The sequence below is a fragment of the Benincasa hispida genome, chromosome 11 (genome assembly GCF_027475165.1).
Source record: "Benincasa hispida cultivar pf3 chromosome 11, pf3_genome.v1.1, whole genome shotgun sequence".
Classification (NCBI taxonomy): Eukaryota; Viridiplantae; Streptophyta; class Magnoliopsida; order Cucurbitales; family Cucurbitaceae; genus Benincasa; species Benincasa hispida.
This window is the reverse complement of record NC_143488.1, coordinates 64,906,654-64,918,776: the sequence shown is the minus strand read 5'-3', so window position 1 is coordinate 64,918,776 and position 12,123 is coordinate 64,906,654. Positions and strand designations below refer to the sequence as shown.

At 36.2% G+C, this 12,123-nt stretch overlaps 2 protein-coding genes across 2 annotated transcripts; one reads left to right on the top strand and one right to left on the bottom strand.

The window, feature by feature from the left end:
- Positions 1-1,483: 1,483 nt before the first annotated feature.
- LOC120092024 (glucomannan 4-beta-mannosyltransferase 9-like) lies at positions 1,484-6,814 on the top strand. Its single transcript, XM_039050216.2, has 9 exons — positions 1,484-2,048; positions 2,134-2,232; positions 2,323-2,575; positions 3,404-3,514; positions 3,601-3,737; positions 3,848-3,961; positions 4,084-4,283; positions 4,391-4,585; positions 4,802-6,814. The coding sequence occupies exons 1-9, from the start codon at positions 1,719-1,721 to the stop codon at positions 4,959-4,961; spliced, it is 1,599 nt and encodes a 532-aa protein (XP_038906144.1). The 5' UTR covers positions 1,484-1,718; the 3' UTR covers positions 4,962-6,814.
- Positions 5,897-6,880, bottom strand: LOC120092025 (Thioredoxin superfamily protein). Its single transcript, XM_039050217.2, has one exon. It carries the CDS (start codon positions 6,739-6,741, stop codon positions 6,061-6,063), a length of 681 nt encoding a protein of 226 aa, XP_038906145.1. The 5' UTR covers positions 6,742-6,880; the 3' UTR covers positions 5,897-6,060.
- Positions 6,881-12,123: the final 5,243 nt, after the last annotated feature.

The following is a 12,123-nucleotide window of genomic DNA, read 5'->3' as shown; positions in this document are numbered from 1 at the left end:
TTGTTTCCCTTGACCCTTTTTTTGCTATAGGATGTAAATAGTTTTCCTATTTTTTCTATTTGTGGCAATTTCTCTAATTGAAAAGATTAGAAATACATATATTAATTTATATATCATTTCGCTAAAGAGAATATAACTCAATGACATCTATATATATTAACAACTATGGAACTGCAATTATAAGGATGAGACTCGAAAATTTGAAAGGAAGACATATTAGAGCTTCCTAAATTATTATGGGTTTAATTTTTATTTTGTAATTTTGTTATAAATATAATAATCATATTTTTATTATAAGATTTGAGCTAAATCATTAAAATCAAGTTAATTTTGAATTAGTATCACATTGCATGACACGTGGCAATACAATAAAAAAAACCAAAATGAAGTTTTAACTATTTCATTTATTAATTTTTTTTAATATATCAAATGAAGAATGGAAATCAATGGCAATTAAGCTATGCTTGTGTTTAGCTAGATTATAAAGTTATGAGCATTCCATTCATTCAATCTTACTAAATGTACATTACTAATTATTATTTTGTATTAATTATCAACAAATAAAAAGATAAAAGATAGAAATAATGCAATGCATATTAGTTTTTCTAGTATACATATATTCTTCATCCGTATTCTATTATTATAATTGAAACTAACAAGTTGGGAACCAATCAGAAACTTAATAATTCTTTTAAGTAGTTTTTTTTAATCAAATACTTCATTCATTTTATTTTTAAAAAAATACTTAGATGTTGACGGGACTAGATCGTACTTATATCTGTGCAACTCACTCATTGTCCAATTAAAATGGATAATTTTTTATTTTTTATTTTAAATTAAAGAGTTCTTTTCTTGTGGTGTAATAAATGACGACGGCATGTGGATAGCAACACCTAATCATTTCTCTTTTATTTTCCTATATGTCATATTTTTTTCTCTTGTAACATCATTCCTAATAGTTTAGACTAGCCTAGATTTATAAAGTTTCCCCACCTATTAGCTTGTCCTTCCTTCAATTTTATATGAAGAAAAGGAAAAAAAATTAATAAATACTGTTTATAAACTTAAACATGATGTGGTTAAATAAGTCTCTAAAATTTAATCATATCTTTAAACTCGTAAACTTTTAATTTTATATTTAATATCTTCTTGACATAATTAATATTTTATTATAATTTGTTCAACTTATCGAGTAGAAAAGGTTTTACTAAATATACATGTATAGTATAAATTAAAGAACCTGTTTAGGAATCTGTTCAAACAAAAATAAAAGTTCACCGAGTAGTTTCTTTTTATAAGTGAAGATTCAAATCTTGGATGTCAATAAAGAAACAAATGAATGTTTACAATATTTAGAATTCAATTTAAAAAAATAAAAGTTGACATGTTTAATTTAGGTCTGAATTCTCCCTCCCTCCCTCACCCATTTTTGAAGGGTTATTACCCCATGATCCTATTAATTACCAATTGAAATGGCCTCACAATCAATTAGTACAAACCACTTGTTGTTACAAGAGAAATTATAGCTATTCTTTTGATCCACGAATCTCTCTCTCTCCAATTTTATTTCCTTTAAATTCCTCTCCTTCCCCACTCTCACCATCACACCTTCCTCCATTGCCTACTCTGCTTCTGCAATCTTAGCAGAAGCAGAACAACCCCTTTTTTTTCTCCTAATTTCTGCTCCAATTTCCAACCACACGCACAAACTTACGGAAATGGAGCAGCTCTCCACGGCGGCGTTTTTCCCCGGAGCATTCCCAACGCCCGGAGATGGCATTCCGGCTCTGCTCCTTTTTTTTTGGGACGCCGTCAGAGCACCATTAATAGCTCCTCTGCTTAGGGTTATAATGGTGATTTGTTCTGCATTGTCAATAATACAGTTCGTAGAGAGGATTTATATGGGTGTCGTGATCATTGCAGTGAAACTGCTGCGTCGGACACCGGAAAAACGATATAAATGGGAACCCATTAAAGACGACACCGAGCTCGGAAACTCTGTTTACCCTATGGTTCTTGTTCAAATCCCCATGTTTAATGAAAAAGAGGTGGCTCTGTTTTTCTCCCCTGTTTCTATCCCCTGTGTTTGTTGATCTCTCATATTGACATGGGCAATCTTCACTTGATCTTTAGGTTTATCAAATGTCAATCAGAGCTGCTTGTGGACTTTCATGGCCATCCGATCGATTCATAATTCAAGTTTTGGATGATTCAACAATCCCAGCAATCAAGGTAGAAAACAACAAAAACTCATCTTAAAACAGAGATTTTTTTCCCCCCTTTTTTTGAGAATGACAAAAGAAAAAAAAATGGTTGAATTAGGATATGGTGGAGCTGGAATGCAAGAAATGGGCAAGCAAAGGGATAAACATAAAGTATGAAGTAAGAGATAATCGTACAGGATACAAAGCAGGGGCTTTGAAAGAAGGGATGAAACGAAGCTATGCAAAAGAATGTGATTATGTTGTGATATTTGATGCTGATTTTCAACCTGAATCTGATTTTCTTCATCGATCTATTCCTTATCTCATCCATAACCCTCGACTTGCCCTCATTCAAGCTCGATGGATATTTGGTAAAACACTTCCGTCATTTTTCTTTCTTTTTCTTTCCAATTCCATGCTTGATCATATTGTTATTTTTGAGGTAAGTAATAATTGTATTGGTTCAACTAGAAACAGAAACTGTGGTAGTAACTAGTAAGAGGAATCCTCTGTTTTCCCGTTTTAGAATTGGGGGGTTGGTAAAAGTAGTGGATCCCAACTTTTTTATAACTTGCATTAAAGTGTGTTAGTGGATAAAAATTGCAACACTTTCTCTAGGTTTAAAGTAAAATGTGATATCCTCTCCAATCATTAATAAATTTGGTTTATAACCTTATTCCTTGTATGTCACCTATACCATGTTCTTTAAAATTAAGAGGGACATGTTTCATAAATTTATAAGTTAAAAAAAAAAAAAATGTTTGGAACTGCTTTTTAGTGAAAATGGCTTGATTGACAATGCACTCCACCCTATTTTAAAAATAGTTTTCATGTAATTGTCCAAAAAGGTTGTGGCCAAAGATTTGAAAGAAAAATATTTGAAGAATTCTAAAAGAAATTCCTTTTGTATAAATTGCACTCCACCCTATTTTAAAAATAGTTTTCATCTCCTTTTTTACAAATTGCACTCCATCATGTGAATTGAACGTGATTCATCATGGTTTATTTATTCTCTGTATTGTGAGCATACTTTAATACTGAATGGTGGAGCTCCTCCATTTCACCCACCATCATCCACTCTCTCCGACTAAAACGGCCGAAATTGCTTTTGGTTTGGTCGGAAGATCTGTGCCGCCGGCAATAGAGGCACTGACTTGAGGATTATGCTCGCCGGTTAATTTCCAGCTATGTTATTACAGTGAACTCTGACGAGTGTATGATGACGAGACTTCAAGAAATGTCGTTGGACTACCATTTCACAGTCGAGCAAGAAGTCGGCTCCTCCACCCATGCCTTCTTCGGCTTCAATGGTTTGTACAAACTATCTGTTTTTCCTATCTGAATAACTCGGCATTTCTCACTCTAAAATCATTGCTTGATATTCCATCTACACTAGGCACGGCAGGAGTTTGGAGAATTGCTGCAATCAACGAGGCCGGAGGATGGAAGGATCGAACCACAGTGGAGGACATGGATTTGGCTGTGCGAGCCGGTCTCAAGGGCTGGAAATTCTTGTACCTCGGCGACCTTCAGGTAACATTCTGAATTCTAACTTGTAAAATCTTTTCTTCTTAAAGATAATCAAATTCAAACACTGATGTCTAATGTTCTACTCATGTCTGATACCTATTTCATACCACTAGGTTAAAAGTGAATTGCCGAGCACTTTCAAGGCCTTTCGTTTCCAGCAGCATAGATGGTCTTGTGGCCCTGCAAACCTTTTCAGGAAAATGGTCATGGAGATTGCAAGAAATAAGGTATCCTCGAACATCAACGTTACTCGTGTTTAGCTTTGTGAATCAAATTAATGTCGAAACTGGGCTGTAAAAATTTTAAGCTTCTGGGCAATATGCTGAGATATGGGAATTTGTTATTGCAGAAAGTGACGTTGTGGAAGAAGGTGTATGTGATTTATAGCTTCTTCTTCGTCAGGAAGATCATAGCCCACATCAACAATTTTCTTTTCTTCTGTGTTGCTTTGCCAGCAACTGTTGTGGTGCCTGAAGTCGAAATTCCCAAATGGGGTGGTGTGTATATTCCTACAGCAACCACAATTATTAACGCAATCGGGACTCCAAAGTATGTTTCTTCTCAAACTCCTACTGTTAGAACAATGGACCTCCATATTCATAAGTTTGTTTTGCAATGCTGTTAAAAAATTCTAAGATTTAATTGGGTTGTTTCAGATCATTCCACTTGACGATTTTCTGGATCATGTTTGAAAACGTAATGTCATTACACAGAGCCAAGGCCACCATCATCGGCTTATTAGAGGGTAGTCGAGCAAATGAATGGGTTGTCACTGAGAAGTTAGGAGATATTCTCAAGGGGAAAACAGCCCCAAAAACAACCAGGAAACCAATGTTCAGAATTGGTGATAGGTACTTTTGACTTCTTCCCTAACAACTACAAACAGCCAAGTAAACATTACCACGACTCCAAACATCCCCTTTATCACTCATATATAGAAGTGAATGTTGAATAATTTATCTCGCAGAAGTTAAACTTTCTCCTTCAACTCTCAGTTAACAAATGACCATCTTCTACAACTACTGTCTTTCTTAAATAACCCGAGCTTTGATTTTATGTATTGACAGAATTCATCTGGCGGAGCTTGGGGTTGGGGCCTATCTTTTCTTTTGTGGATGCTATAATATGCTCTATGGGAAGAACTACTTCTTCGTTTTCCTTCTTGTCCAATCAATTTCATTTTTCATTGTCGGATTTGGGTATGTTGGCACCATTGTTCCCAGCTAGGTACCTCAACCATGATGTAGATTCTAGTCCTTGTTTTAGCTAAGTTTTCCGGGAAGCTTTTTTGGTCCACAAAAGCAAAGATGGAGCAAAAGGACTGAAAGGAAGCTAGCTTGTGAATATAGAAGAAAAAGAAAGGAACGGAGATTGCAAAAGATGTAGATTAGACTATGGATCCTGGACTCCTGGTGGAGCTGAATTTTTTTCTCTTTTGGCTCTTGTTAAGCTTTTCGTTTTCTTCTTAGTTGTTTGACAAGAATGAAACCTTCATCTCTTCACGGTCCAATTCTTCCCTCCAATGTATGCATGGGTTCAAACTTTTAACCCGATTTTGATCAACTATGAATACAAGTACTCTTAGATGCTAATTCAGTATGAATATTTAATACTAGTGTCTCATTGCTAAGTGCTAAGTAAACCCAATATGACACAATCAAAGGATTAAATATCAATAACTTCAATAGCATCAACAAGCGAATAGTGATTTGATTAAAACATTTTGAACTTTGGAGATGAAATTAAAAGATGATATAAAAACTTCACTGAGGCAATTGAAGTTGCTAATTCAGTATGAATACCTAATACTAGTGTCTCATTGCTAAGTGCTAGCTAAACCGAATAAGACATAATCAAAGGATTAAATATCGACAATTTCAATAGCATCAAGAAGTGAGTAGTGATTTGATTAAAATATTTCGAACTTTGGGGATGAAATAAACTTCACTGAGGCAATGATATATTTATTTAAAGTAAAACAACAGAGGAAAATTCATGTTCTTCCTGATCTCCCCCTTTGAGGTAGTTAAGTCAGAAGTGAGTTCTTTGAGGCATTTGGTCGAACAGATCACAGGTGCCCCAAATTAATCGAGATAGAACATGGAAGCATAAAACCCAAATCAGAAAAAAGAGAGACCAATGTAAATTCAGAACCATGAAGATGAACCAACTCAGAAATTTATTCCAACAGATGCATTTGATCTCATTTATTCGCCAAAATTGAAATTACTACCCTGTGAGTGAAGCAACAAACAAACAGAAGGAAAATGATAGAGTCCAATAGAAGAAAGAAAGGAACCTCCCTATCTTATTCTTTATCTCAAATTCAAAGAACTTTGAGGATATCCTCAGCACTACTGAAGGTAAATGCACCTCCTTCCTCCAAATTCAAGACCTTCACGACTCCGTCCTCAGCCAAAAGCGCGTAACGCCTCGACCTAACGCCCAATCCCACAGGCTTGTCGCTCAAATCCAGCTCGCAACCAATAGCCCTAGTGAAATCCCCATTCCCATCAGACAACAACAGAACCTCATCCTTGATATTAAGGTTATCCTTCCATGCCTTCAACACAAAGGCGTCGTTGACTGAAATACAGGCGATAGTGTCAACGCCTTTGGCCTTAAGCTCGGCCGATTTCTCAACGAAACCGGGAAGGTGCTTCTGAGAGCAAGTCGGGGTGAAAGCACCAGGTACGGCGAAGAAGACGGCTTTCTTGCCTTTGGTGAGGTCGGAAACAGTGGTGGTTTGAAGCTCCCCGGCGGGGTCCAAGTAGGAAAATGTGGAGTCGGGAAGTTTGTCGCCGACGGAAATGGTGGCGGAGATGGTGAATTTGGAGGTGGGAGAAGAGGAAAATTTGAGGGGTTTCGGGGTGATGCGGCGGAGGGATTTGAAGGGAAGGGAAGAGAAGGAGAGGGCGGTGGGTCTGGAGGAAAAGAGAGAAGTGGTAGCCGAAGAAGAAGAGGAGAAGGAAAGAGAGAGCCTTGAAATGGAGAAAGAGGCCGCCATTGTTGTGGAGAGGGATGAGTTTCGAGTGGTTTCGGCTTTGGCAACAACCTAACAACGCTTTCAGGCGGAAACTACAATACAATGAAAAATCACGATTAAATGTGGGGCGCCCTATTCAATTCACTGCCCCGATTTTCTTTTTTCTTTTTTCTTTTTTCTATTTCTTTTTTTTTTAAATACATTTTGTTATTTTAAAAATTGTAATACTTTTGCGTTTTCTTAATTGTCACTTTTATTATCAATTATTTCAATTCTTTGTTTTAATTTATTTTAGCTTTATGATGTGGAGGTTAGAACGATTAATTTATGTCAATCATACTTTACATTTATACAAGTATACATTGTTTAATGATACTTCTAAAATTTTCGATAATTTAAATATACTTTCTTCTTGAAATTAGAGGTTCAAATCATCATATCTTATTTTACTAAAAAAATTATTTATGTATTTTTTAGAAAAAAAAAATATTTTTATCCTAAAATTTGGATCTAGTTTTCATTTGGTTTATAAGTTTTAAAATGTTACTTTTATAGTTAATTTTGAGTTAAGGTTCAACTTAGTCTCTAAATTTCAAAATATTACAAATTTATCATTAAGATTTGAATTGTATTTCAATTTGATCCCTAAATTTCAAAATTTATATTTTTAACCTCGATTTTTCAATGAATGCTCATTTTTTGTCTTTAATATTTAATGTCTATTGATTTATTTAACATAATCAATATAATTATAATTAATGGAGTTTTATCATTTTTCATCATTGTTACATTTAAACTTAAAGTTTTCCTATAGATATTAGAGTCAAAGACCGCAAGTGGGCACTTCATAATTTTTTATTATAAAAAAAACAAAGTTAAGAGTACAAATCTTAAAATCTAAGAGCCAAATTAAATAAAATTCAAATATTAAGGATAAAATTATAATATTTTCGAATCTAAAAACTAAATTGAAATAACTTAAAACAAAAATGTTGAACCTTATTTTAAAAAAACATTTGGTCATAAACTTTTGACTTTAATTTTTAGTCCCTTTACTTTCAAAATATTCATTTAAATTCCTCTACTTCTTATTTTTGTTCACTTTATTTATTATATTATTATTATTTTGTACTTACAAAACATCTAATTTAATTTCTATGCTCTTAAAAGTGACGATTTTAATTCTTATTTGACAAAATTTTAACACATTTAATGAATCAACCTAACATTATGATCAAAAGAAATAAGATGAAAATGAAAATTGGACTAAAAGGATCTCTCTTTAAAATTGTGAAGATAGATTAAATTGAACAAAACTGGAAAGAAATCAAAATGAACCAAAACAAAAATATATATATATGATGAAAAAGTAAAGAGAAGAGAAAATGACACACACTTGTTACGTGGAAAACCCTAGTATAGGGAGAAAAAACCACAATGCAGAGAACTTTATTATAATAATGTGTTACAAAGTAATGCACAGAGGCTACAGTTTAAATAGAAAAGATGAAACCATAGGGAACACATGAAAAGACAAAAATGCCCCTAGGGCAAATATTCTATTTTTCTACACTCCCCCTCAAGTTGGAGCGTAGATATCAACGAGACCCAACTTGCTAACACATGAGTCAAAGAGTTGTCGTGATAGTCCTTTTGTGAGTACATCTACAATCTGCTGACTGGAAGGAACATAGGGAACGCAGATATTTCCATTGTCAAGCCTTTCTTTGATAAAATGTCTGTCAATATCTACATGTTTCGTTCTGTCATGTTGAATAGGGTTGTTTGCAATGCTTATAGAAGCCTTGTTACCACAATAGAGTTTCATTGGCCCATCATGACTTTGGTTAAGATCAATTAGGACCTTTTCCAGCCATATTTCTTCACATATCCCAAGGCTCATGGCCCTATATTCAGCTTCAGCACTACTTCTGGAAACCGCCCCTTGTTTTTTACTCCTCCACGTAACAAGGTTACCCCAAACAAACGTACAGTAGCCCGATGTTGACTTTCTGTCGAATACTGAGCCTGCCCAATCAACATTTGTGTAGGCCTTGATGCATCGTCTGTCTGACTTTCTGAACATTAATCTCCTGCCTGGAGAAGCCTTTAAATATCTCAAAGTTCATTCTACTGCCTTCATATGTTCTTCATAAGAAGACTGCATAAATTGGCCAACCACGCTTACTGCATGCGCAATATCTTGTCTCGTATAGGAGAGATAAATGAATTTCCTAACCAAACGTTGATACCTCTCTTTGTTAATTGGTGCACTACTACTCAGATCACTCAGCTTAGTATTTGCTTCCATAGGAGTATCAACAGGTTTACATCATGTCATACCTGTCTCTTTAAGCAAATCTAACGTATACTTTCGTTGAGAGACAGAGATGCCTTCCTTCGACCGGGCCACCTCCATTCTGAGAAAATACCTTAACCTTCCAAGATCCTTAATCTCGAATTCCTCAGCCATTCTTTTCTTCAATCTATCTATTTCTAAAGCATCATCCCCCAAGATTACAATGTCATTAACATATACGATTAGAACTACCATTTTCCCGGACACAGACTTATTTGTGAACAAGATGTGGTCTGAATGTCCCTGCCTGTACCCTTGTGATTTTACAAATGTAGTAAATCTGCTAAACCAGGCCCTCGGAGACTGCTTCAACCCATATAAAGATTTCTTCAGTTTACAAACTTTGCGACTGAACTGTTTTTCAAATCTTGGAGGCGAACTCATGTAAACTTCTTCTTCTAATTCGCCATTAAGGAATGCATTCTTCACATAAAATTGGTGCAAAGGCCAATTCTTATTAACTGCAACCGAGAGGAGCACATAAACTGTGTTTAACTTTGCTACTAGAGAGAAAGTCTCTGAGTAATCTATCCCAAAGGTTTGAGTGAAACCTCTAGCCACTAACCGTGCTTTGTACCGGTCGATTGTACCATCAGGTCTATACTTAATAGTAAACACCCATTTGCACCCAACTATCTTGAGTCCTTCAAGAAGAGTGACCTGTTCCCATGTGTCGTTCTTCTCAAAAGCTTTCATTTCTTCTATGGCAACGGCTCTCCACTCAGGGATTTCCATAGCTGCATATATGTTGCCCGGTATCGAAATAGTATCGAGGCTAGTAGTTAACGAACACCGGAGACAAGTTACTATAAGACATATAACTCTACATTGGGTACTTGGTATAAGACCTCGTTCCTTTCCTTAGAACAATAAGGATGTCAAGAGAGGCATCATGATCTTTTTGTTCTTCGGACTTCTCGTCACACTTAGTATCTAGCTTTTTCTTATCTAGGTCATTCTGATCTTCTGACTTCTCATCATCATACTCAGTATCCTATTTTGTCTCATCTATATCTTCTTCAACATTTTTAGTCTGAACATGGGGTTCATTACTGCCATCACCCGTACCAGCCACATTCTCAGTACTATCACTATTACTGTCAGTACAATTATGGTGATCAGTATCCACATTAGTCACATTCTCGGTGCTGTCTCTGCTTACACTACTTTCAACACAAGTATTATCACCACATATGTTATCATTATTAGGACTAGAAAGCTTCGTACCAGAAACTGTCACTTGTTCTGACTCATGTACTGGAGCCAGAAAGTGATTGGCAACACTATTTCCTTTCTAAGATTCCTCCTATAATACGTGATCCGTGGAACTTGCTCGGTAGAAAGAATAGGAGCATGAAGAATTGAAGCATTGACACTTGTGTCGGGAATGGACTCATGAATGTCTGGCAGGCACGAACTTAGACCCCAGTTGGACTCTTCACTTATACTCTTCCCCGGAAGAAGACTAAGGGGGAAGAAAGGATGGTCTTCGAAGAAGGTGACATCCATGGAGACAAAGTACTTGCGAGAAGAAGGATGGTAACATTTGTACCCGCGTTGATGAAGGGGGTATCCCACAAAAACACACTTCTGAGCTCGAGGGGTAAATTTAGTTCGATTAGGACCATGGGTATGGACAAATACAACACACCCGAACACACCAAGTGGAACATTAAGGGTAAGACGGTTATCAGGATATGACCTTTGAAATAGTCAAAAGGGGTTTGGAACTTTAAGACCTGAGAAGGCATTCGGTTTATTAAGTGACCTACTGTCAAAACAGCATCGCCCCAAAGATATGACGGAAGGGATGTGGATAGCATGAGTGACCGAGCAACTTCAATTAGGTGACGGTTTTTCCGTTCAACCACGCCATTTTGTTGCAGGGTATAAGCACATGAACTTTGATGGATTATTCCTTTAGAGGCAAGGAATTCCCCAAGGTTATTATTAAAGAATTCCCGACCATTATCGCTCCGAAGAATGGTGATTCTTGAGTTGAACTGGGTTTTTATAGAATTGTAGAACTGCTGAAATATAGAGGTGACTTCGGACTTATCAGTAAGGAGGAAGACCCAGGTCAACCTAGTGTGGTCATCTATAAAGGTTACAAACCACTGTTTGCCAGTAGTGGTTGTAATCGAAGATGGACCCCACACATCACTATGAAAAAGGGTAAAGGGTTTTGAAGGTTTATAAGGTTAGGGTTTGAACGATACGCGAGGTTGTTTAGCTTGGACACACATATCACATTTCAAATTAGAAACATTAATATTATGAAATAAATGAGGAAATAAATATTTCATATAATGAAAACTCGGATGACCGAGACGAAAGTGCCATAACATATAATCTGTCTCAGAATTGAAAAAACAGGAAGACAATAAACTAGTCCTATCATAAATCCTAGAGGAGGTATCTTTAGTAAGGAAATAGACCCCCCATCATGCCGACAGTGCCAATTGTCATCTCCGAGTTCAGATCCTAAAAAATAGCAGCATCGGGTGAGAAGATAACACAACATTTCAAATCTCTGGTAATCTTACTAACAGATAGCAAATTATAGGAAATTTTAGGCACATGTAGAACATCTTGGAGAGCAAAACCCTCAAAGGGTGATAAACGGCCTTTCCCAGCCACAGGGGTGAAGGGTCCATCAGCGATCCTGATCCTTTCATTCCTAGCACTCGGGTAATAAGAAAAGAATTGGTCGAACGTGCCAGTTAGATGGTCCGTAGCTTCTAAGTCTAGAATCCATGGTTTTCTACCATTTATACTAACAAGGCCACAAGAGTGATGCGTACTTGATTGTGCGATGGCGCTGACACCCACTATACTAGAGCCGTTATGACTCGTCTTCTGATTTTGTGGTTGATGACCAGCTGTAGATTCACTTGCTAAAGCACGTCTAGGTTCTAATTGTCATGTTTTACCATTTGAGGGACAACCATGAAGCTTCCAGCATTGCTCCTTAGTGTGCCAGGGTTTCTTACAGTGTTCACAGACCGAAAGAACCTTTCCATTTTGTTTGTCAGTTCTTAACA

Bases quoted from the DNA above. Each gene is read 5' to 3' on its own strand.
- LOC120092024 (XM_039050216.2), top strand. From the start codon at position 1,719: ATGGAGCAGCTCTCCACGGCGGCGTTTTTCCCCGGAGCATTCCCAACG. The intron at 2,049-2,133 runs GTGGCTCTGTTT...CTTGATCTTTAG, and splicing joins CCATGTTTAATGAAAAAGAG to GTTTATCAAATGTCAATCAG. The intron at 2,576-3,403 runs GTAAAACACTTC...ATGTTATTACAG, and splicing joins TCAAGCTCGATGGATATTTG to TGAACTCTGACGAGTGTATG.
- LOC120092025 (XM_039050217.2), bottom strand. From the start codon at position 6,741: ATGGCGGCCTCTTTCTCCATTTCAAGGCTCTCTCTTTCCTTCTCCTCT.